Here is a 21850-nt window from a genome sequence, read left to right on the forward strand (position 1 = left end):
TTATTTCATGACTTACCATAGTTAGCTGCAAAATGTTGGGGGGCACATGCATTTCTTTAAAAATTGTGGGCACTCTTTATATTTGTGTTCTGAATTTACCTTGATTTGAAAAAAAGTTAACCAGTTTGAATTCTGGCTTGATGAATTCAACAACTGACTTGTATTCAGTACATTGCTCTATAGAAATGGAGGAATTTTTCTTACATCCTTGTTTTAATTTGTTTTTCCCAATGTTTCAGGTTTACGCAAATGGTATCCGGAATATTGACCTTCACTATATCATTCGTAAATTGGCAGCTCCAGTGATCTCTGTGCTCTTGCTTTCCCTGTGTGTACCTTATGTCATAGCGTCGGGTGTTGTCCCTTTATTGGGTGAGTAGTGCTGACTCTCACTAGAACATTGTCACCTTGTCGTTTCTAGGCCTCATAGGGTGTTTGGCTTGAAATGCTTTATTTTATTTGTAAAATATAAATCCAGTTAAAACACAAATATATCATCCAGTTAAAACAATGAAAATCTACTTTTTTTAGATTTGACTATTCAGGGTAAGTCAGGAGGATCATAAAGCCCTTCGGTACAGTCTTCTTTCTAGCCAGGTTGATAAAGTAGTTAAATATGCACTCTCCTAAAAATAGGTAGGAGCAGATTTCCTTCAGATTGTCTTCTCCTGATGAGAAGTACTGTGATCATCTACCTATAAAATGAAGTACAAATGTTATATTTGATTTTTTCTAAAATGTTCTTTAACATAAAAGGAAAATCACAGAGGTGAGTAAACCTAAGATGCAGATTGGTGACACTTTAACAGCTGGATAGATCTATCTTATTGATTGTATAGTGGAGAATCCTCACAGGATCAGCAAAAAGTTTTCTCCTCCAGTTCTTTTTCTTCTGAATTCCCTCTCTTAATGAGTAGTGTTGCCAGTCAGAAACCTTGAAGGTCATCTGTGTTATCTTAGGCTCTCTGCTCTCTCCCTGTTGGTCTCCAAGTCCCATTTTTTTAATGACCTCAAGAACCCATTGTCTTCTCTGGTGCCTTTGCTTGTGCTTTTAATTGGGGCTTTATCATCATCATCATCATCATCTCTGACCTAACTTCAGTAGCTTTCTGTCTGGCTCTCTTGCTTTGAGCCCACCAGGACTAATTCCTTCTTGGCACTGTGGCTATGATGACCTTCAGAAGAATGCCTTTCATTGTTCCCCTTTGTTCTTCTTTTTTCAGGGGTTCCTCCATGGCTTTTAAAATACAATTCAAAATTCTTGACATAGTTGACAAGTATCCTCCTCTTGATTTTCTCCGGGGCTCCAGTTTTGATCCCCCGCCCCATCTTCATTTTTTAACACTCCCCAAGATTCAGTTAAACAACACAGAATGACATCTTCCTAAGCACCCCATGTTCTTCTGCCTCTTTGCACCTTCATTCGTTTTATTGTTCTGTCAGAAATGCCCTTCGTTTTCACCTAATCCCTCCAAAAAGGACTTAACACAAATAAAAATTTTAATGAAATGTAACATACATACTATACAAACATGGCAAAGGTACAGCTCACAAGTTAGAACTAAGTGAACTCAGTTGGGTAACCACCACCAGGTCAAAACGTAGAACTTTCCAGCCCCTTGAAATTCCTCTTAAGTCCTCCTTACCAACTTAGAGGTAACTTAACACTCTCCTGACTTTCAGCCAGTGTATTCTGTCATAGAATGTATGTGGCAGATACTTGTCAGAATGTGTACATAATCTCATTGCTTTTCAGTAAATGATGACATTTGTCAGAAGAAAAGCTCATCTCAGGTTTGCACAGAGGAAAACAAAGCAGTGTATACTCTAGTTTCTAGTATAGCATGGGAAACAGGGAAGAGTTAAAGTAAAGGGCCACAGTGAGAAAACCACATCATTTTCTGGTTCCTTCTGAGTAGAAACTTCAAGGCTTTTGTTTAGTTTAAATTCTGACTGAGTATCATGCATGCCCGTATTGAAGTACATGTGCAAAAATGTATTTTAAAGCCCATTACGTACTTGACAGAATACTTCATTAAAGTTAGTCATCTAGACACTCGAGAATGAGTTCTCTAATAAAAAGTAAAGTATTTTTCCTTCTTATTTACTGTTTTGTTTACAGTAGGAATGTCCTATTAAAAGTAAAATTATTGTCTACTCGTTAATAGTAAATCAGTTCATGTATTGATACTTGGATTTCAGACCCACAACATGATTAGTGTAATTGAAAATTTACGTTGTGAGCTGTTGGAAAAACGTTAGAAGGGGAAAGGAGAGTGGTAAGGGAATTTTTTGAGCACTTTTATGCTCTGTATTACATGCTTGACATAATTCTCATAATATTCTTACAATAGCTTTTGAAGATGTTTTATTAACTCCATTTTAGAGATCAGGAACATGAGGTTTATAGAGCTTGCGAGTCTTGCCCAGGGTCTGGCTTTTAAGAGAGGAACTGAAATTCAACCCAAATCCAAAGCCCATGTTCTTTGCACCACAGCACACTGTGTTTTACAGTAATCCAGTTGAATACGTTAATTTTCTAATGTCCTTCAGATACTTCCTCTGATTGTAAAACTTTTTCCCTTCAAAGGAAGAATTAAAATTCATGAGTTAAATGTAGAAAAATAAATATTTGAGTGTTCTCATCATTTCAGGAACAGATCTTTCATTGCATAAGGACAGTTTTGTTCTTGTTTTGTTTCGTTTTTAAACTGTGAATGTGGCTGACATGTATAATTGACACCACTCCTTTTAGAGCATTAATGGCCTGGAATGTTTGAGCTGGTTGGGACCTTAGGGTCATCTGACCATTTCCCCTGCCTCACCAAGGAGAGAAGTAGTTCTCAGAGATCTTAACTGACACAGACTGTGGAAATGGAGGCCAGCCTGGGGCTTGGGTGCTTGTGTGGAATGCCTCTTCTTGTCCCACAGCATTCTCTTCTTAGGGAAAGCACATATTTTCATTTCCCTGCTGTCTTGCTTATACTGAGTTCCTCTTTTTTGGTTTTATAGGTGTTACTGCGGAAATGCAAAACTTGGTCCACCGGCGGATTTATCCATTCTTACTGATGGTCGTGGTCTTGATGGGCATCTTGTCCTTCCAGGTCCGCCAATTTAAGCGCCTTTATGAACATATTAAAAATGACAAGTAAGTCTGGAGTTCCTTATTGTAGCTGTTCTTTTCAAGATGTTCTCATTTCTTTTTTTTTTTTTTTTAATCATTTTATTGAGATATATTCACATACCACGCAGTCATACAAAACAAATCGTACTTTCGATTGTTTACAGTACCATTACATAGTTGTACATTCATCACCTAAATCAATCCCTGACACCTTCATTAGCACACACACAAAAATAACAAGAATAATAATTAGAGTGAAAAAGAGCAATTGAAGTAAAAAAGAACACTGGGTACCTTTGTCTGTTTGTTTCCTTCACCTATTTTTCTACTCATACATCCATAAACTAGACAAAGTGGAGTGTGGTCCTTATGGCTTTCCCAATCCCATTTTTATACATCTGTCTTCGAGATTCATGGGTTCTGGGTTGTAGTTTGATAGTTTCAGGTATCCACCACCAGCTACCCCAATTCTTTAGAACCTAAAAAGGGTTGTCTAAAGTGTGCGTAAGAGTGCCCACCAGAGTGACCTCTCGGCTCGTTTTGGAATCTCTCTGCCACTGAAGCTTATTTCATTTCCTTTCACATCCCCCTTTTGGTCAAGAAGATGTTCTCCATCCCACGATGCCGGGTCTACATTCCTCCCCGGGAGTCATATTCCACGTTGCCAGGGAGATTCACTCCCCTGGGTGTCTGATCCCACGTAGTGGGGAGGGCAGTGATTTCACCTTTCAAGTTGGCTTAGCCAGAGAGAGAGGGCCACATCTGAGCAACAAAGAGGCATTCAGGAGGAGACTCTTAGGCACAAATATAGGGAGGCCTAGCCTCTCCTTTGCAGCAACCGTCTTCCCAAGGGTAAAACTTATGGTAGAGGGCTCAACCCATCAAACCACCAGTCCCCTATGTCTGTGGTCATGTTAGCAACCATGGAGGTGGGGTAGGCAAATACCCCTGCATTCTCCACAGGCTCCTCAAGGGGGCACTACGTCATTTTTTTTTCCTTGTTTTTCTTTCTTTCTTTCTTTTTTTTTTTAACTTTCCCTTCTTTTTTAAATCAACTGTATGAAAAAAAAAGTTAAAAAGAAAACAAACATACAATAAAAGAACATTTCAAAGAGACCATAACAAGGGAGTAAGAAAAAGACAACTAACCTAAGATAACTGCTTAACTTCCAACGTGTTCCTACTTTACCCCAAGAAAGTTACCTAATATAGCAACCTTTCTGTGAACTTGTTCCTACTATATCCATCAGAAATTAACAGACCATAGTCATTTCTGGGCATCCCCAGAACGTTAAAAAGCTTATCTGTTCTTCTTGGATTGTTGTTCCCCCTTCCTTAATTACTCTCTACTGCTAGTTCCCCTACATTCTACATTATAAACCATTTGTTTTACATTTTTGAAAGTTCACATTACTGGTAGCATATAATATTTCTCTTTTTGTGCCTGGCTTATTTCGCTCAGCATTATATCTTCAAGGTTCATCCATGTTGTCATATGTTTCACCAGATCGTTCCTTCTTACTGAGGCGTAGTATTCCATCGTGTGTATATACCACATTTTATTTATCCACTCATCTGTTGAAGGACATTTGGGTTGTTTCCATCTCTTGGCAATTGTGAATAATGCTGCTATGAACATTGGCGTGCAGATATCTGTTCGTGTCACTGCTTTCCGATCTTCCGGGTATATACCGAGAAGTGCAGTCGCCGGATCGAATGGTAGCTCTATATCTAGTTTTCTGAGGAACTGCCAGACTGACTTCCAGAGTGGCTGAACCATTATACAGTCCCACCAACAGTGAATAAGAGTTCCAATTTCTCCACATCCCCTCCAGCATTTGTAGTTTCCTGTTTGTTTAATGGCAGCCATTCTAACCGGTGTTAGATGGTATCTCATTGTGGTCTTAATTTGCATCTCTCTAATAGCTAGTGAAGCTGAACATTTTTTCATGTGTTTCTTGGCCATTTGTATTTCCTCTTCAGAGAACTGTCTTTTCATATCTTTTGCCCATTTTATAATTGGGCTGTCTGTACTATTGTCATTGAGTTGTAGGATTTCTTTGTATATGCAAGATATCAGTCTTTTGTCAGATACATGGTTTCCAAAAATTTTTTCCCATTGAGTTGGCTGCCTCTTTACCTTTTTGAGAAATTCCTTTGAGGCGCAGAAACTTCTAAGCTTGAGGAGTTCCCATTTATCTTTTTTCTCTTTTGTTGCTTGTGCTTTGGGTGTAAAGTCTAGGAAGTGGCCGCCTAATACAAGGTCTTGAAGATGTTTTCCTACATTATCTTCTAGGAGTTTTATGGTACTTTCTTTTATATTGAGATCTTTGGTCCATTTTGAGTTAATTTTTGTGTAGGGGGTGACGTAGGGGTCCTCTTTCATTCTTTTGGATATGGATATCCAACTCTCCCAGCCCCATTTGTTGAAAAGACCATTATGGCTCAGTTCACTGACTTTGGGGGCCTTATCAAAGATCAGTCGGCCATAGATCTGAGGGTCTATCTCTGAATTCTCAATTCGATTCCATTGATCTATATGTCTATCTTTGTGCCAGTACCATGCTGTTTTGGCAACTGTGGCTTTATAATAAGCTTCAAAGTCAGGGAGTGTAAGTCCTCCCACTTCGTTTTTCTTTTTTAGAGTGTCTTTAGCAATTCGAGGCATCTTCCCTTTCCAAATAAATTTGATAACTAGCTTTTCCAAGTCTGCAAAGTAGGTTGTTGGAATTTTGATTGGGATTGCATTGAATCTGTAGATGAGTTTGGGTAGAATTGACATCTTAATGACATTTAGCCTTCCTATCCATGAACATGGAATATTTTTCCATCTTTTAAGGTCCCCTTCTATGTCTTTTAGTAGAGTTATGTAGTTTTCTTTGTATAGGTCTTTTACATCTTTGGTTAAGTTTATTCCTAGGTACTTGATTTTTTTAGTTGCTATTGAAAATGGTATCTTTTTCTTGAGTGTCTCTTCAGTTTGTTCATTTCTAGCATATAGAAACATTACTGACTTATGTGCATTAATCTTGTATCCCGCTACTTTGCTAAATTTGTTTATTAGCTCTAGTAGCTGTATCGTCGATTTCTCAGGGTTTTCTAGATATAAGATCATATCGTCTGCAAACAATGACAGTTTTACTTCTTCTTTTCCAATTTGGATGCCTTTTATTTCTTTGTCTTGCCGGTTGCCCTGGCTAGCACTTCCAGCACAATGTTGAATAACAGTGGTGACAGCGGGCATCCTTATCTTGTTCCTGATCTTAGAGGGAAGGCTTTCAGTCTCTTACCATTGAGTACTATGCTGGCTGTGGGTTTTTCATATATGCTCTTTATCATGTTGAGGAAGTTTCCTTCAATTCCTACCTTTTGAAGTGTTTTTATCAAAAAGGGATGTTGGATTTTGTCAAATGCTTTTTCAGCATCTATTGAGATGATCAATTGATTTTTCCCTTTCGAGTTTTTAATGTGTTGTAATACATTGATTGTTTTTCTTATGTTGAACCATCCTTGCATGCCTGGAATGAACCCCACTTGGTCATGGTGTATGATTTTTTTAATGTGTCTTTGGATTTGAATTGCAAGTATTTTGTTGAGGATTTTTGCATCTATATTCATTAGGGAGATTGGCTGGTAGTTTTCCTTTTTTGTAGCATCTTTGCCTGGTTTTGGTATTAGATTGATGTTAGCTTCATAAAATGAGTTAGGTAGTGTTCCATTTTCTTCAATGTTTTGAAAGAGTTTGAGTAAGATTGGTGTCAGTTCTTTCTGGAAAGTTTGGTAGAATTCCCCTGTGAAGCCATCTCGCCCTGGGCATTTATTTGTGGGAAGCTTTTTGATGACTGATTGGATCTCTTTGCTTGTGATGGGTTGGTTGAGTTCTTCTATTTCTTCTCTGGTCAGTCTAGGTTGTTCATATGTTTCCAGGAAATTGTCCATTTCTTCTACATTGTCCAGTTTATTGCCATACAGTTGTTCATAATATCCTCTTATAATTTTTTTAATTTCTTCAGGATCTGCAGTTATCTCACCTTTTTCATTCATTATTTTGTTTATATGGGTCTTCTCTCTTTTTGGTTTTGTCAGTCTAGCTAGGGGCTTGTCAATCTTGTTGATCTTCTCAAAGAACCAACTTTTGGTGATATTTATCCTCTCTATTGTTTTTTGTTCTCTATGTCATTTATTTCTGCTTTAATCCTTGTTATTTCTTTTCTTGTACTTGGTTTAGGATTGGTTTGCTGTTCATTTTCTAGCTTCTTCAGTTGATCCATTAGTTCTTTGATTTTGGCTCTTTCTTCCTTTTTAATATATGCGTTTAGTGCTATAAATTTCCCCCTTAGCACTGCTTTTGCTGCATCCCATAGGTTTTGGTATGTTGTGTTCTCATTTTCGTTCGTCTCTATATATTTAGCAATTTCTCTTGCTATTTCTTCTTTAACCCACTGATTGTTTAGGAGTGTGTTGTTTAACCTCCAGGTATTTGTGAATTTTCTAAGTCTCTGATGGTTATTGACTTCTAATTGTATTCCATTGTGGTCAGAGAATGTGCTTTGAATAATTTCAATCTTTTTAAATTTATTGAGGCTTGTTTTATGTCCCAGCATATGATCTATTCTGGAGAAAGTTCTGTGAGCACTAGAAAAGTATGTGTATCCTGGTGATTTGGGATGTAATGTCCTGTATATGTCTGTTAAATCTAATTCATTTATCAGATTGTTTAGGTTTTCAATTTCCTTATTGGTCTTCTGTCTGGTTGATCTATCTATAGGAGAGAGTGATGTGTTGAAGTCTCCCACAATTATTGTGGAAACATCAATTGCTTCCTTTAGTTTTGCCAGTGTTTCTCTCATGTATTTTGTGGCACCTTGATTGGGTGCATAGACATTTACGATTGTTATTTCTTCTTGCTGAATTGCCCCTTTTATTAGTATGTAGTGGCCTTCTTTGTCTCTCAAAACGTCCCTGCATTTGAAGTCTATTTTATCTGAGATTAATATTGCTACACCTGCTTTCTTTTGTCTGTAGCTTGCATGAAATATGTTTTTCCATCCTTTCACTTTCAGTTTCTTTGTGTCCCTGTGTCTAAGATGAGTCTCTTGTATGCAACATATTGATGGTTCATTTTTTTTGATCCATTCTGCGAATCTATATCTTTTAATTGGGGAGTTTAATCCATTTACATTCAACATTATAACCGTGAAGGCATTTCTTGAATCAGCCATCTTATCCTTTGGTTTATGTTTGCCATATTTTTCCCCTCTCTCTATTAATATCCTTTATTGTACCCATACCGAATCTCTTTAGTACTGAACCTTTCTCCAAGTCTCTCTGTCCTGTCTTTGTTTCTCTGTCTGTAGGGCTCCCTTTAGTATTTCCAGTAGGGCAGGTCTCTTGTTAGCAAATTCTCTCAGCATTTGTTTGTCTGTGAAAAATTTAAGCTCTCCCTCAAATTTGAAGGAGAGCTTTGCTGGATAAAGTATTCTTGGCTGGAAATTTTTCTCACTCAGAATTTTAAATATATCGTGCCACTGCCTTCTTGCCTCCATGGTGGCTGCTGAGTAGTCACTACTTAGTCTTATGCTGTTTCCTTTGTATGTGGTGAATTGCTTTTCTCTTGCTGCTTTCAGAACTTGCTCCTTCTCTTCTGTGTTTGACAGTGTGATCAGAATATGTCTCGGAGTGGGTTTATTTGGATTTACTCTATTTGGAGTTCGCTGAGCATTTATGATTTGTGTATTTATGTTGTTTAGAAGATTTGGGAAGTTTTCCCCAACAATTTCTTTGAATACTCTTCCTAGACCTTTACCCTTTTCTTCCCCTTCTGGGACACCAATGAGTCTTATATTTGGACGTTTCATATTATCTATCATATCCCTGAGGTCCATTTCGATTTTTTCAATTTTTTTCCCCATTCTTTCTTTTATGCTTTCATTTTCCATTCTGTCATCTTCCAGGTCACTGATTCGTTGTTCAACTTCCTCTAGTCTTGTACTATGAGTGTCCAGAATCTTTTTAATTTGGTCAACAGTTTCTTTAATTTCCATAAGATCATCCATTTTTTTATTTAGTCTTGCAATGTCTTCTTTATGCTCTTCTAGAGTCTTCTTGATTTCCTTCATATCCCGTACTATGGTCTCATTGTTCATCTTTAGTTCTTTGAGTAGCTGCTCTAGGTGCTGTGTCTCTTCTGGTCTTTTGATTTGGGTGCTTGGGCTTGGGTTATCCATATCGTCTGGTTTTTTCATATGCTTTATAATTTTCTGTTGTTTTTGGCCTCGTGGCATTTGCTGAACTTGATAGGGTTCTTTTAGGGTTTGTAGACCTATTGAAGTCCTTATCTCTAATTTATCAGATCTACAGCTTCGTGGAGTACACTTTCTCTAACTAACCAGCAGGTGGCGTCCACGAGCCACCTGTTCTCCACAAGCCAGTTCTCCCCTGCTTAGCCTTTTTGGTGAGTGGGGGAGTGAGTCTTGTGGGGCCCAATTGGTGTACCAAGCTTGCGTGTGTAGTTGGTGTTGCCTGCCCTGTATGTGGGGCGTGTTTCTGGGCAGTCGGGGAGGGGGGGTGGCCCTAACAATCAAATCTCCCTGGTGATCCTAGAGTTTTAAAGCTGGTGCAATAGTCTAATCCTTCAGTTCAGTCCTGCCACAGTTTGTCTCTGCCACTGACCCACAAGTCCTTGGTATTGGCGTATGGCTCCTGAGACTTGCAAGTGGGCCCCTCTTCCAGGCTGTGCACCCCGGGTCCTCTGTTGAGGGATGACTGTGCTATGTCACAGGTGAGTGCCGTCCCCTCAGGGCAGTTCTGGGCTGCTGGGCTGTGTAGGGAGGCTCCCAGTCTGCTCAAATGATGGCTGAATGGGGCTTTGTTAATTCACACTGCTCCACCTTCCCAACTCTGGGACAATCAGCTGAGGTTGCAGGGAAGGCTAATGTCCACTCCCAGTTTTGTGGTGTGTGCCTGTTATTTGAAGCCCTTCCGTCACACTGGGTTGTCTGGGGCAGCTCTGGGCTATGGGGCTGGCGATGGGCAGGAGTGTTTCCTGTCCACCAGGATGGTGGCTGTGAGCGGACACCCCCGTTTTCTTGGGAAGTTGTGGTGTTTAGTGAATTTTCTCAGCCACTGAATTATTGCCTTTTGTCTCAGAGCTCTCTTAGTTCTGCTCTTGACTTGACGTGCCCAAATTGAAAGTCTTTGAAGCTTTCTGTATTGGGCTTCTTAAGAGTAATTGTTTTAGAAAAAGAAAAAAGGATTAAAAAAAAAAAAAAAAAAGGGCCCTCCTCAGAGATCTAATGGGTTATTGAAATGCTAAGAGACAAAGCAACCAGGGCCATTAAGGAAAGGTCCACAGGGCAGAGAGATCAGCTTTTCTTCGGGATTTGCATATGCGCCTTAGGGCCTGAGCTCCGCCCTTCCCCTTTCTGTGTTCACCAGAACTCTAAAAATCCTCTGCTTTTATTTTGGAGTTTTCCTTGTTGTTTTTTTTTTTCTATGCCTGTCTCCTCTCTGCTGGGCTGGCTGCTCACAGATTCTCTGGTGTCTGGTCTCTGTCTATCTATGGTTGGAGTCTGGATCAGTAGAATGAGTTTCGGATAAGAGCAGCCACTGCAGTTCTCCCTTCTCCTTCCCGGAGCTGACAGCCCCTCCTCCCACGGGACTGAGACTGGCAGGGAGGGGCGCGGGTCCCCTGGCCGCAAAAACTTACAGATTTCGCCGATCTCAGCAGTTCGACATTTTCATGAGTGTTGTATGAAGTATGCCCAAAGACAGATTGCTCTGTGGTGTCCAGTCCACGCAGTTCCTGGCTTTCTACCTACTTTCCTGGAGAAGTAACTAAAACATACAGCTCACCAGTCTTCCATCTTGCCCCGCCTCTCTCATTTCTTTTTGTGCTTATTGTGATAAATGATAGGAAGGATGGTGGTCAGGCCCTGCATGTATTTTGAGGTACAACTAGCACCTTTGTGACAGGGCGGATGTAGGCTGTGAAGGAGAGTGGAGTTGAGGACTCCTTTGGCCTGAGTGAGTGACATCATGGAGATGAAGAAGACAGAGAAACTGGTTTGGGATGAAGATTGTTAATGCCCAGGCCAAAGAAGTTTTTCTTTGTATTTTTGTGTTTTTGTCTAAAGGTAAACACTTACATATTCTCAGCATATATTGATATGTCTTATGATTACTTGTGTGTCAGGTAGTGCTATGTCAGTTGTGTTAGGTGTTGCTCATTTGCTGTCATTTAAAACCTTTGCAAAATCCTCATAGTTTGAAAAACTGTTCATTTGGGAACTGGGTTGGGTAAGCAATGGCTAACTTCAGGAAAAGAATTGGTAAGAGAAAAGTAAAAGAATTAAACTGTTTAGATCATGAATAAAGAGACAATAGGATTAGTGCAGTTTTTAAAAAGTAAAATCTTATGGCCATCTGGCTTTGTCATCCACTGTTCTCCAGGGCTCAGCCTCCGGGCCACTGTCCCACTCTTAGTATGGCATATCATGAGCTGATTTTCCTTCACTCCTTCCACTATTGTGGGAGATTTCAGAGTCCTTGTGGACTCTGTCTCCAGCCTTAGCATTCAACCACAGTATCAAACCTCTCCTTCTACAGTCCTGCACCCTTTACCACAACCTTCTCCTTTTATCACATCTGAAATCTTAAGAACACTTGATATTCTGTTCTTGGGCCATGACCTGCCATCCACAAACACTCATTTCCAACCATCTCCCCTTCATCCTCATTGGGATCTTGAATCCTTTGATTTCTCCTTTTCTCCCAGGCTGTAAGAGTTTTTCAGGTCTTTCCTTCTTCCCGTCCAGCTGACTATCATATTTCCATCCATTTTCCTTACATCTGTCCACTGTCTTATAAAATGTGAACTTCAGCAGATAAAAAAATCTCCTGCATAAATTTACTCTACCTTACCCATCTCTGTCCTCCAGGTTTGAGCTTTTGAGAACCCCTAACCTACTGTGTGAAGCCCGTGCTTCATTGCACAGCGTCTGAGGCCTTCCTACCTTTGGCTGCTGCTCATGTGCCTTGCCAAAAATCCAGACCTCGCTTCAAGGTGCCTGCTTTTGTGCCTTTTTCAAGTACAGAATCCCCCCCCTCTACTTACCATTGCCGAATTTAGTAGGAGTAAGATGATCCAATTTGCATTTAAAAATGCTACTTGCTGCTCTTGGGAAGAATGTTTTAGCATGTAAGATTATACTTTTATTTTTACAAGAAATTAACCACTCTGTTTGTCCGACCTAGATACCTTGTGGGACAGCGCCTTGTGAACTACGAACGGAAGTCTGGCAAACAAGGCACATCTCCGCCACCTCCACAGTCATCCCAAGAATAAAGTGGTTGTCTCAAGTACCTTGACCTTCCCTTTGCCTTTACGTGTCCTTTTTTGTGGACTTCTCTCTTTGGAGATTTTCCCTGGTGATCTCTCAGCATTGTTTTTAAGTTAAATGTATTGACTTGTGTTCTCGGCCTTCAGAGAGAAGCAGGTCAGGACTCCACTGCTCTCCCTGCATCCTCCGACGTCTCTGCTGTCTGAGATTTGTATATGTGTAAATAGAAGTTCCCCGATTCCCTGAATCCTCGGATTAAACAGAATGTGCATTGTACATCTTTAAACAAAATGTATATTAATTTATTAAATCTAGTTGTCACTTTATTTTGGACCTGCTGTGATCTTGACAGGAAACGTGCCACAGAGCAATAGTGCAGAGGCAAAACTTTTTAATGGCGTTTTTCTGGAGCTCAGTTTAATGGTGTTCCTAGCAGTTATTATGAAGTAAACTGTACATTCTGTCTTTTTGGCTGTTCAGACTTTACCAAGAACGTAAAAGGAAACAAGTATAAATCATCAGTGGAATGTCTGTGGTAAGAAAATATGAACTTTGTGCTTCACTGTTAGTCGTTTTTGGAAGTTATTTTGTATAACACCAAAGCTGTTGTACATTTTCTACTGCCTGATTTTTCCCCCATGTGTCTGTATTTGTAATATTGTATAGTATCTTGTGTTAGATGAAATTATTTTTAATTTTGGTAATTTAATATTCCTGGTGGTCAGCATTGGGAGTTGGGTTTTTGTGCTTGTTAGAGGCATATCTATACTTAGAAGTCAAAATGAAGATTTTCATTGCCCACCCCTCCATTCCCCCACAATCTTTTTTTCTCCTTTTTGGCAGCAGTGGCCAAAAGTTACACAAGAGAGATCATAAATCTTAGAGATAACATTACCAACAATACTGCATCTTACTGGGATTATTAGTACATTGTGAGATGTTTGCTAAGTGGAGAGTGGTTTTTGGCCTTAGATTGACAACATTAGAGGAGACTGGTTCACACTCCTTGTCCTGCTGGTTAGTGCATCGAGGCCTAGGGAGAACATCTCTCCTGGTTTTCCATCAGGAAATCCCGACATTTCCAAAGCTTTTTGTTTACAGAATAAAGCCACAAATAAAACCAACTTGATTTTATTTGTCCGGAAGGAAACTGGCTGAGCTGGCCTTTAACATAGGAGCGGAAATGTATTCATTGGAAACATGCTGTGAAAGCTCAGAGAACTGAACATTTACAAACTTAGTTTTTCCTCATAACCAAAACTTCAAGTTAGAAGTTTAGAGAACTAGTGAGCACGGCTGCACCCATGAACCAAGTAGTTAATGGTGATGGAATATTGTAAGGGTAGCACACTTGTTTTTGAGTAGTAACCTTGAGGTTTTCATAGAAAGTGGATAGCGTAGGCCTTGAGAAACTATAAAACAATTTCCATATAGTATTACAATCCATAGACTAAACTCTGAGGATTGTTTTTATATGAAAGTCAGCCAAACATAAGCCACCCAAATCAAGGGCAACATGTTCTGGTTGTTTTTATATTTCAACAATTTTTTCTGTAAGTGGTAAGCAACTATTTTACTCTAAAATATATTTTAAAATATCAGTATCAAAAAGAGAAAAAAATCTCAACATAGGATTCAGTGTTATATACTGTTTGGCACTTTGTAGTAGCCCAATCTCTTGTATTTGAAATAAGGAATTTGCTAGCCCTACCTTTACTCAGATATTTGGTCCTACTGTAAAAAATTAGCAGCATTTAAAAATGTAATAGCCGTTGTCATGGTATTTCTCTATATAGGTTGTTTTCTTTGGGAGAAAACTGTTATTGAATTGAGCACGTAACTTGATTATTAATTTAGGTTTCTTTTTAAAATTTTCAAAGCATTTGTAAATCTTGATATAAACTCGTTGGAACACTTGATCTGTTTTAACAGTAAGAGATCTAGGCAGACACCACAAGAAATTGAAGATTGTTATTCTACAAAATTTTTAATGAATCTTATCAAGATATATTTCTTTAAAAAAAAAAAAAAACCATGAATGGCTGAAAAATTATCCTCCATTTCAAAAACTGGCAGGTAATTTTATATTGTCTTACTTAAGAATTTCTCCCAGTTTTTTCAGTTGTGCTTTGTCCTGTTGTTTTCAAGAGATAATTTCATTAGGAAAACATTTGCTGGTGAAATATTTATTACTTGGGGGAGCATTGAGATTTTTATTAACCAATAGTCTCATAAATGTTTAAAACCCATAGTTCAAAGAATGCTAGTATTACTGCTCTTCTCCATGTAGAATTTATTTTTTTAATCATGGTGCAATCTTGCTTCATTTTACATTGGGCTAAAACAGTCTTCAAGGAAGTTTAGGAAAGAAGACCGTTTTGCTTTATTTTTACTGCATTTTGTAAATTGAAGACAAATCAACATTTGATACCAGTTTTACACGACCAGTCATCAAATGGTCAGATATGAGGGTATGCAGTTGTTCGTTATTAGCAAATTATGTTTGATTTTTGAACTATGAAGTACTAATAGTTGAGATGAAAACTGAAAAAAAATGCCAATGTGAAGTTTGTGTATAGCTAGCCTAAAAGTAGCTTCATGTTTTTAGGTATTTTTTTTTCCTGTTAGGTCTCTAGAGGAACAGTGGAGGTTGGAAATCTCAATTCCAAATGTAAACAAAAAGTCATTTTTATTTCAGCATTTAATATAACTGTTATTACTGTGGATTCTCGTCTTGTGTTTTTTTCTCTCCCTTATTCAACTAATAGAGTATAACCATCCTTCAAATGATTTGATCTTACATAGGTTATTTCTGTATTGCCAGAATGCTATGTTAAAGTGCACTTCTTGAATTTAGGTTGAATTGATGACTTTTAAAACAAAACAGACAAGAAACACTGGGCAGTTCTGCATTTGTAGACACATATATTCACACACACACACAGGAGAATGTAGTAGTGCCTTTATAAGAATGCTGGCACTTTAAAAAATTTTACAGGTTCCTTATTCTCATTTTCAGGATTATTTCTACCTTTCTACTGGGTGTGGTAAGTGTTCCATTGTAAAATTAAGTGATTATGTTTAAAATACTCTAGAATGTTAACTGTTCTATTTCCATCAAGAAAAGTGAAAAACCCTTAACGCTAGAGTGAAGTATTATTAAAAACCTTGTCTATGGAGATCCTTGAACTTCCTTGGTTAAGCTATCTTGTATTTCCATGTTTAATTTGCTCCTTCTATCAGATGTTTTCAGTTCAGCATGTTACTGGCCTGTGTCATTCTTTTTTTAGACAACTAGCTTGAATAAGGGCTTCTTTAAAATAATCCCCAACAATGTCTTTGGCATTGATAAACATAAAGATAAAACAGTGTATATATACATGTATTCCTGTTTATTTTGTATGAGTGTCTCGTGTTGTAGTCATGAAAGTAGCATAGTACCTTACATGGGAATGCAGTGACGGTTAGGCCAAGGAGTGACCATAGTGGAAGCTAGGTAGAACACTTTGTTTTCTGGGACATTAATTTTCTGTTAAAGCAAACACTTTAGATACCCAGATCAGGTAACTGTGTACCTATTCTAAAATGCTCCCCATTTTATGTGGTTGGTTGTTGCCTTCTGAGTTGAGAGAACAAAATTGAATAAAGTGAACGTTAGTTGTTGTAGCCTAGTTTCTTTAGTTTGTTTTTGCTTCTTGCAAGATTTCTTTAAAATTATAGAAATATGCATTATTAGTCAGCATAGGTAGATAATACATGCATATTTGAATATAGTAATTATTTAAGAAATGAATCAACTCCAAGTTGCATGTGATTGCAGCCCCCTTCCTTCGTTTTAGTATAAGCTTAGTGTAGCTGCAGAAGTTACCCACCCATCCCCACCACCCCAGCATAACTATAGACCATCCTCACTGAGGAAGAGCAGAGTCTACCTCTGTGCCTCTACTCTAAGATGCAGAAGGCGTAAGCTTCATCGGGGTGGTTTCTCGTAGATGGATACTTTGATAAGAGCAAAATCATTCAATCCGTCTTTACACAGTTGACCCATATTTCCCAGAGAAAAAGGAAAGAATTGCACGAGGCTTTTCCTCTGCAAAGAGATCCTTTTGCTTCACAATGTTTCTTGCCTCAAACTGTTTTATTTTTAAAATTTTTTCTGTTGTTTTTTGTTTCATTTAAGTGTATTTTATTTTTAATTTAGGGGTAATAGGGGAAATGCTAATTGAGATACAGGACACCTTTAATCTGTGGAGTTGAAATTTTTCAGCAGAAGAAATTGTGTGGGGAAACTCAGAAAACTGGTCATGATTACTCCGCTGCAGCTGGAAAACCAAAATCCCAAGTGTGTTAAAGATCTAAGGAGGCAACATCCTCCCTGCAGGTGTTTTTGGGTGTCTCATTTGTTTCCTCCACTGTATGCAGTAGTAAAATTAAATGAGGTATGGGGTCTGCCTTCAAGGAGCTCAGAGTGGAATTGAAGAGAAAAATAAGTGGAGCATGAAGAGAGAAATGTCATGGGGAGTTCTGTAATGGCCTAGCTATTTTCTTAATTACCATTTTGTATATATAGGCATCTCTTCACCAACCCATAATTCTTCTTTCAAACCTTGTAGTCTAGTTCCATTTGGTCCCACACTTCAATTAAAACCATCCATAGGATAACAGCCAGTAACCTAGTTCAAGGTTCCTTTTTGCATCACTTTTTTGAAACTTCTTCCCTTACATATATAACGGTACCCTTGTCTTTCTGTTTATTCAGTAACTCTTCTTGGAAATAAGAAGGTTCATATTCCAGCCAGGAACCCCTTTCATTCACTTCCTTTTTCTTTGTTCAATCTGATCAGCCCCTTCTGCTGACTGCACAAATCCATTGGTCTGATAGAGCAGAATAGAGACTCCAGAAATAGATCCACACATATATGGACAGTTGATTTTTGACAGAGGTGCAAAAGTCTTGAACAAATGGTGCCAAATAATTGGACATCAGATGTGAAATTTTTAAAAAGTTGATCTGTATGCAAAAATTAACTCAAAATGGATTGTAATCTTAAATGTAAAGGTAAAACTGCAATTTGTAGAAGAAAACAAGAAAATGTTCAGAGTCTTGGATTAGGCAAAGATTTCTTAGAACAAAAATGCTGTCAAGCCTAAACCTGTTAACTCACTCTTCTTGACTTTCCTCTGACTTAACTAGAGAAACTCACGAAACCACAACCCTCAAAGCACAATGGATAGAAGAAAACGTTGAGTTGGACTTCATCAAAATTAAAAACTTAAGTTCTTTGAAAGATTAATGTTAAGAGAACAAAAAGACAAGCCATAGAGTGGGAGAAAATATTTGCAAAACATGTTTCTGATGAAGGACATGTATCCAGAATATATAAAGAACTCCCAGAACTCATTGAGAAAGGTGGAAACAACCCAAGTGTCCATCAGCAAGTGGAGAAACAAAATATGGTACAAATATACAATGGAATATTACTCAGCCTTAAAAAAGAATGATGTTCTGAAGAAATGAAGATACCATGTTGAGTGAAGTTAAGTCAGACCTGAAGGAACAGCTAGAATATGCAAACTCATAGAGACACAAGGTAGAGTGTGGGTTACCAGGGGTGGGGTGGGGAGGCCAGACGGGGGGAGGAGGGATGGGGAATTAATGCATAAATGGTATAAGGTTTCTCTTTGGGGTGACAGGAAAGTTCTGGTATGGATGGTGGTGAGGGTAGCACAACATTGTGAATGTGATTAATCCCACTCAGTTGTGTGCTAGGGAATGGTTGAGATGGGAAAGTGTATGTTGTATATATGTTTCCATAGTTAAAAAGCTACCGAAAGCCACCTTTGCTGGGCCACGGCATGGCTGTGCAGGCTGTGCATATCCTCTTCAGAGCATGCCATGCCATTTGTATGGGTTGCCGTATAAAAGGTGCCTCCTTGCCCAGTTGTGCACTTCCAGGGCCCTGTCAACCCTCCACTGGCTCACTAGATAGCACTTGCCCAAGTGTATTGCTCTGTTGACGTCTTCCCATCATCATTCAGACATTACTCTCATTTCTTCCACTTTAAACAAAATCTTGATCCTACTTTTTCCTCCAGCAATTGCTTCATTTCTCTTTGCTTTTAAACATGACTTCAAAAAGTTATCTGTACTCAACTGTTTGCAATTTTTCTTTTCCCATTCTCTTCCAAACCTGCTCCATTCAGGTTTTTGCTCCCACTATTCGAATTGCTCTTGTAAAGGTCAACAGTGCCTACTACTAAATTCTGTGTTTAATTCTCAGGTCTCAACTTGCTTGTTTAACCTGGCACAATTGGTTTCTCTCTCCATCAAATATTTCCCTTGGCTGCCAGGATGCCACACTCCTAATTTTCCTTTTACCTATTTGGACTATTAAGTTCCTTTGCTTGTTAGTTCTGCCTTGTCCTAGCTGTCTACAAGGCCCTGGGGCTCGGTCTGGACCCTCTGTCCCACCTACACCCATGGATATGGGGATCTTGCTAATAGTTTTAGTGGTCAAGTGTATACTGATGACTGCCAGATATGTATATCCTTATTCCCTGAACTCCACACACGTAAAATTGCCTAAAATCCTAAAAACGGTTCCAAAAGACAACTTTTGATCCCCTTACCCCAAACCTGCTATTTTCTCAAACTTCCTTATTTCAGTTGGTAAGCAACTGGATGGATTAAAGCTGCTAAGTCAAAAATGGTGGGAAATCCTTGGCTCTTCTCTCACATACTCCATATCCAGTCTGACAGCAAATCTTGTATCTTCAAAACAAATGCAGAATCTACTTCACACCATCTCTGCTACCTCTGGGTGCAGAGCTCCATTGTCTCTCGCCTGGATTAGTGCTCTTTTTCCAGTGCTCCCTGCATCTGCCCTTGCTCTCTCCTCTTTTTTTCCATCTATTTTCAACATGGAATTCAGATCCAATTCAGATACATCAGTCCTCTACCCAGAATCTTCCAACAGTGCAAACCATTGTGTGTGATGATAACATCACACTTAGAGCCAAAGCCAGAGTCCACAATGGCCTTCAAGCCTGGGCAAGACCTGTGGTTCCTCTTTCTCCCCTTCATGGCAGCATCAATCCCCCACCCACACGCACCTCCCGTGGTGTGCTGTGCGCCTGCCAGCCTCACTGTCCTCACATTAGGTTGGGCCTCAGGGCCTTTTCACGTGCTTAGGTGGTCTCAGTGTTCTTCCCTGGGCTCCCCTCGTCTCATTTCTTTGCCTAAGTGTCATTCTTAGTGAGGCTTATCTAAAATTGCAGCTACTAGAACCTTCCTGTCTCCCTGTCTGCTGTACTTCTCTTTAATACTTATTAGCATACTATATGGCTTCCTCATGCTGTTTATCTGCATGTTTTTCCCCTTTAAATGGAAGCTCCAAAGACTTGTTTGTTCAACTGCTTGGACTACTGCTATATTCGCCAGAACCCAGAATAGTCCCTAACATATATTCAGCACTTGGTTAAGTATTGAGTAAGTAAATAAATGAATTCAGGGAAAAAAATAAATGGTTAAAATAAAACACCGTGGCTTGGCCCATTCCATTAATGGTTTAGTATACCCTTTCGGGATCTGCCATGTGTAAATAAACATACATTCACAGAATCATTTTATCACAAAGTTGTCATGCTACCTGGTATATTTGTTCTTCAGGGAGTTTTCTTCACTTACATGTCACCAGCATCTGATGTCAGTACATAAATGGCCACCCCATTTAAAAAAAAATTTCTGGCTTTATTGTGTTGTGTAGACCATGATTTCAATTTTCTGAAAACAATCAGTTATCCCATTTTATTACAAACTATGCTATAGTAAACATTCTTCTCCATATAACTTTGAGCACTCAGGCTAGTATTTCCGAAGGATAGTTTCCTAGAAGACTGCTAAGTCATCAAAATGTTTTATACTGCCAGACTGCCCCCGAAACAGACACTCCCTATCCAGTGTATGAGAATCCTTGTTTTCCCATTACTTCATCAACATTGAATATTGACCTATGGTTTCTGCCAATGTTGTTAATTTGGAAATGTGTGTGTTCATTTAATTGGTATGTAGACCAAAAGAAAGATCGGACCAATTCGCCAGGTAAAAAGCCATGTTGGGGTTTGATGTGGCGCTTCATCTTGTCTGGAGGTGGGCAAAAAGAGGCGGGTCTCTGGGCTGCATTCATGCAGCGTGGGTGTCAACGCTAGCTGTAGCGGCCAGCCAGGGTTACTCCTGAACCAGGGGGCTCAAACCCCGCACGCGGCCTGCTCAGCATCCATCTCAATACAAGTTTTTCCTACCCTTCCACCCAAGGCTCTCGCATTAGAGGATAGGTGGCTTATTTCCTCCTGGGACCCAGTCGGATTGGCTGGACCACTCTCTTAAGACGAGTTAAACAGAATCTTAAGCTGGAACCTGCTCAGTGTTTAAACTCCAAGTGACTTTTGAACTGAGATCTGCAAGAGGAGTCAGGCAAAGGGAACAGCACGCCGAGAATTACTAGAGAAGCTGCCAGGGCCGTGGGCGTGATGAACAAGGTAGTCATGGAAGGCAGGGGCCAGATTCCCTTTCCCGAGCCTGCGCTCACCAGCCCCCAAAGTAGCCACTGAAGGCTTCCCACGTGCGGGGCTCAGAGTCACCTCGCCCCTAAGCCTCGCGTAATCACAGCAAGGGGAAAGGAAGGCCTCTGTGAATCTGCCGCTCACTTTCAACTGTGGAAAACAGATGAAAACCACCTTGCCTACTGGAAAGAACCTCCGCTCTAAAGCGCGAGCTAGTGGGGAAGGAGCACGGGAGCCAGACTGCGCAAGCGCACTGCCTACCCAGCCCTCCTTCCACGTGCGTGTGCGTGTGCGCGTGCGCGTGCGCGTGCGCCTGGGCAGAGGCAAGGGCCGCGCGCGTCCCCGTTGCCTGGATACCGATGCGAAACAATCGCGGCGGCGAGCTCCCGAGGGGCAGGGTCTGGGGTGTCGCTAGCAGGGGCGGTTGGTCCTCATTTCCCGAGGATCCGGAGGAGGAGGCGGTAAAGCCCCTGCTCGCCCACCCCTGACGTCCGCCCCGGGACCCCAGCCCGGCCTTAAACCCAGGGGTGGGGGTGGGGCGGCCCCTGAGCCCCGCTGTGGTCCCGGGGCTGAGGGGTCCTCCAAGCCCCCACCCCTCCTCTCCTCTCCGCAGCCACCCTTGATTCTTCCCAGCCCGGTCCGTGGTCTGCGGGAGAGATGCCGCTGCCCGACACCATGTTCTGCGCGCAGCAGATCCACATTCCCCCGGAGCTGCCGGATATCCTGAAGCAGTTCACCAAGGCTGCGATCCGCACCCAGCCCGCCGACGTCCTGCAGTGGTCCGCGGGGTAAGCCGCCTCGGCCGCGGTGCCCGCCCGCCCGT

General features: G+C 40.2%; 2 protein-coding genes across 3 annotated transcripts in view; both read left to right on the top strand.

The window, feature by feature from the left end:
• Positions 1–15191, top strand: part of MARCHF6 (membrane associated ring-CH-type finger 6) — an 80754-nt gene extending 65563 nt beyond the window's left edge. The window contains exons 24-26 of the mRNA XM_037799504.1: positions 240–372; positions 3013–3148; positions 12380–15191. Coding sequence (XP_037655432.1) covers positions 240–372; positions 3013–3148; positions 12380–12470 — 360 coding nt within the window. The 3' untranslated portion in view covers positions 12471–15191. The remainder of the gene's footprint in view (positions 1–239; positions 373–3012; positions 3149–12379) is intronic.
• Positions 15192–18020: 2829 nt separating this feature from the next.
• The window catches only part of ROPN1L (rhophilin associated tail protein 1 like), a 34552-nt gene continuing 30722 nt past the window's right edge, over positions 18021–21850 (top strand). Inside the window, exons 1-2 of one of the 2 annotated variants that reach the window (XM_037799474.1) lie at positions 18021–18056; positions 21641–21815. In XM_037799474.1, the coding sequence (XP_037655402.1) occupies positions 21685–21815 (131 nt within the window). In that variant the 5' untranslated portion in view covers positions 18021–18056; positions 21641–21684. Of the gene's footprint in view, positions 18057–21360; positions 21489–21640; positions 21816–21850 lie in introns of those variants that run through there. The other variant, XM_037799473.1, reaches the window with a different exon arrangement.

The sequence above is a fragment of the Choloepus didactylus genome, chromosome 11 (genome assembly GCF_015220235.1).
Source record: "Choloepus didactylus isolate mChoDid1 chromosome 11, mChoDid1.pri, whole genome shotgun sequence".
Lineage (NCBI taxonomy): Eukaryota > Metazoa > Chordata > Mammalia > Pilosa > Megalonychidae > Choloepus > Choloepus didactylus.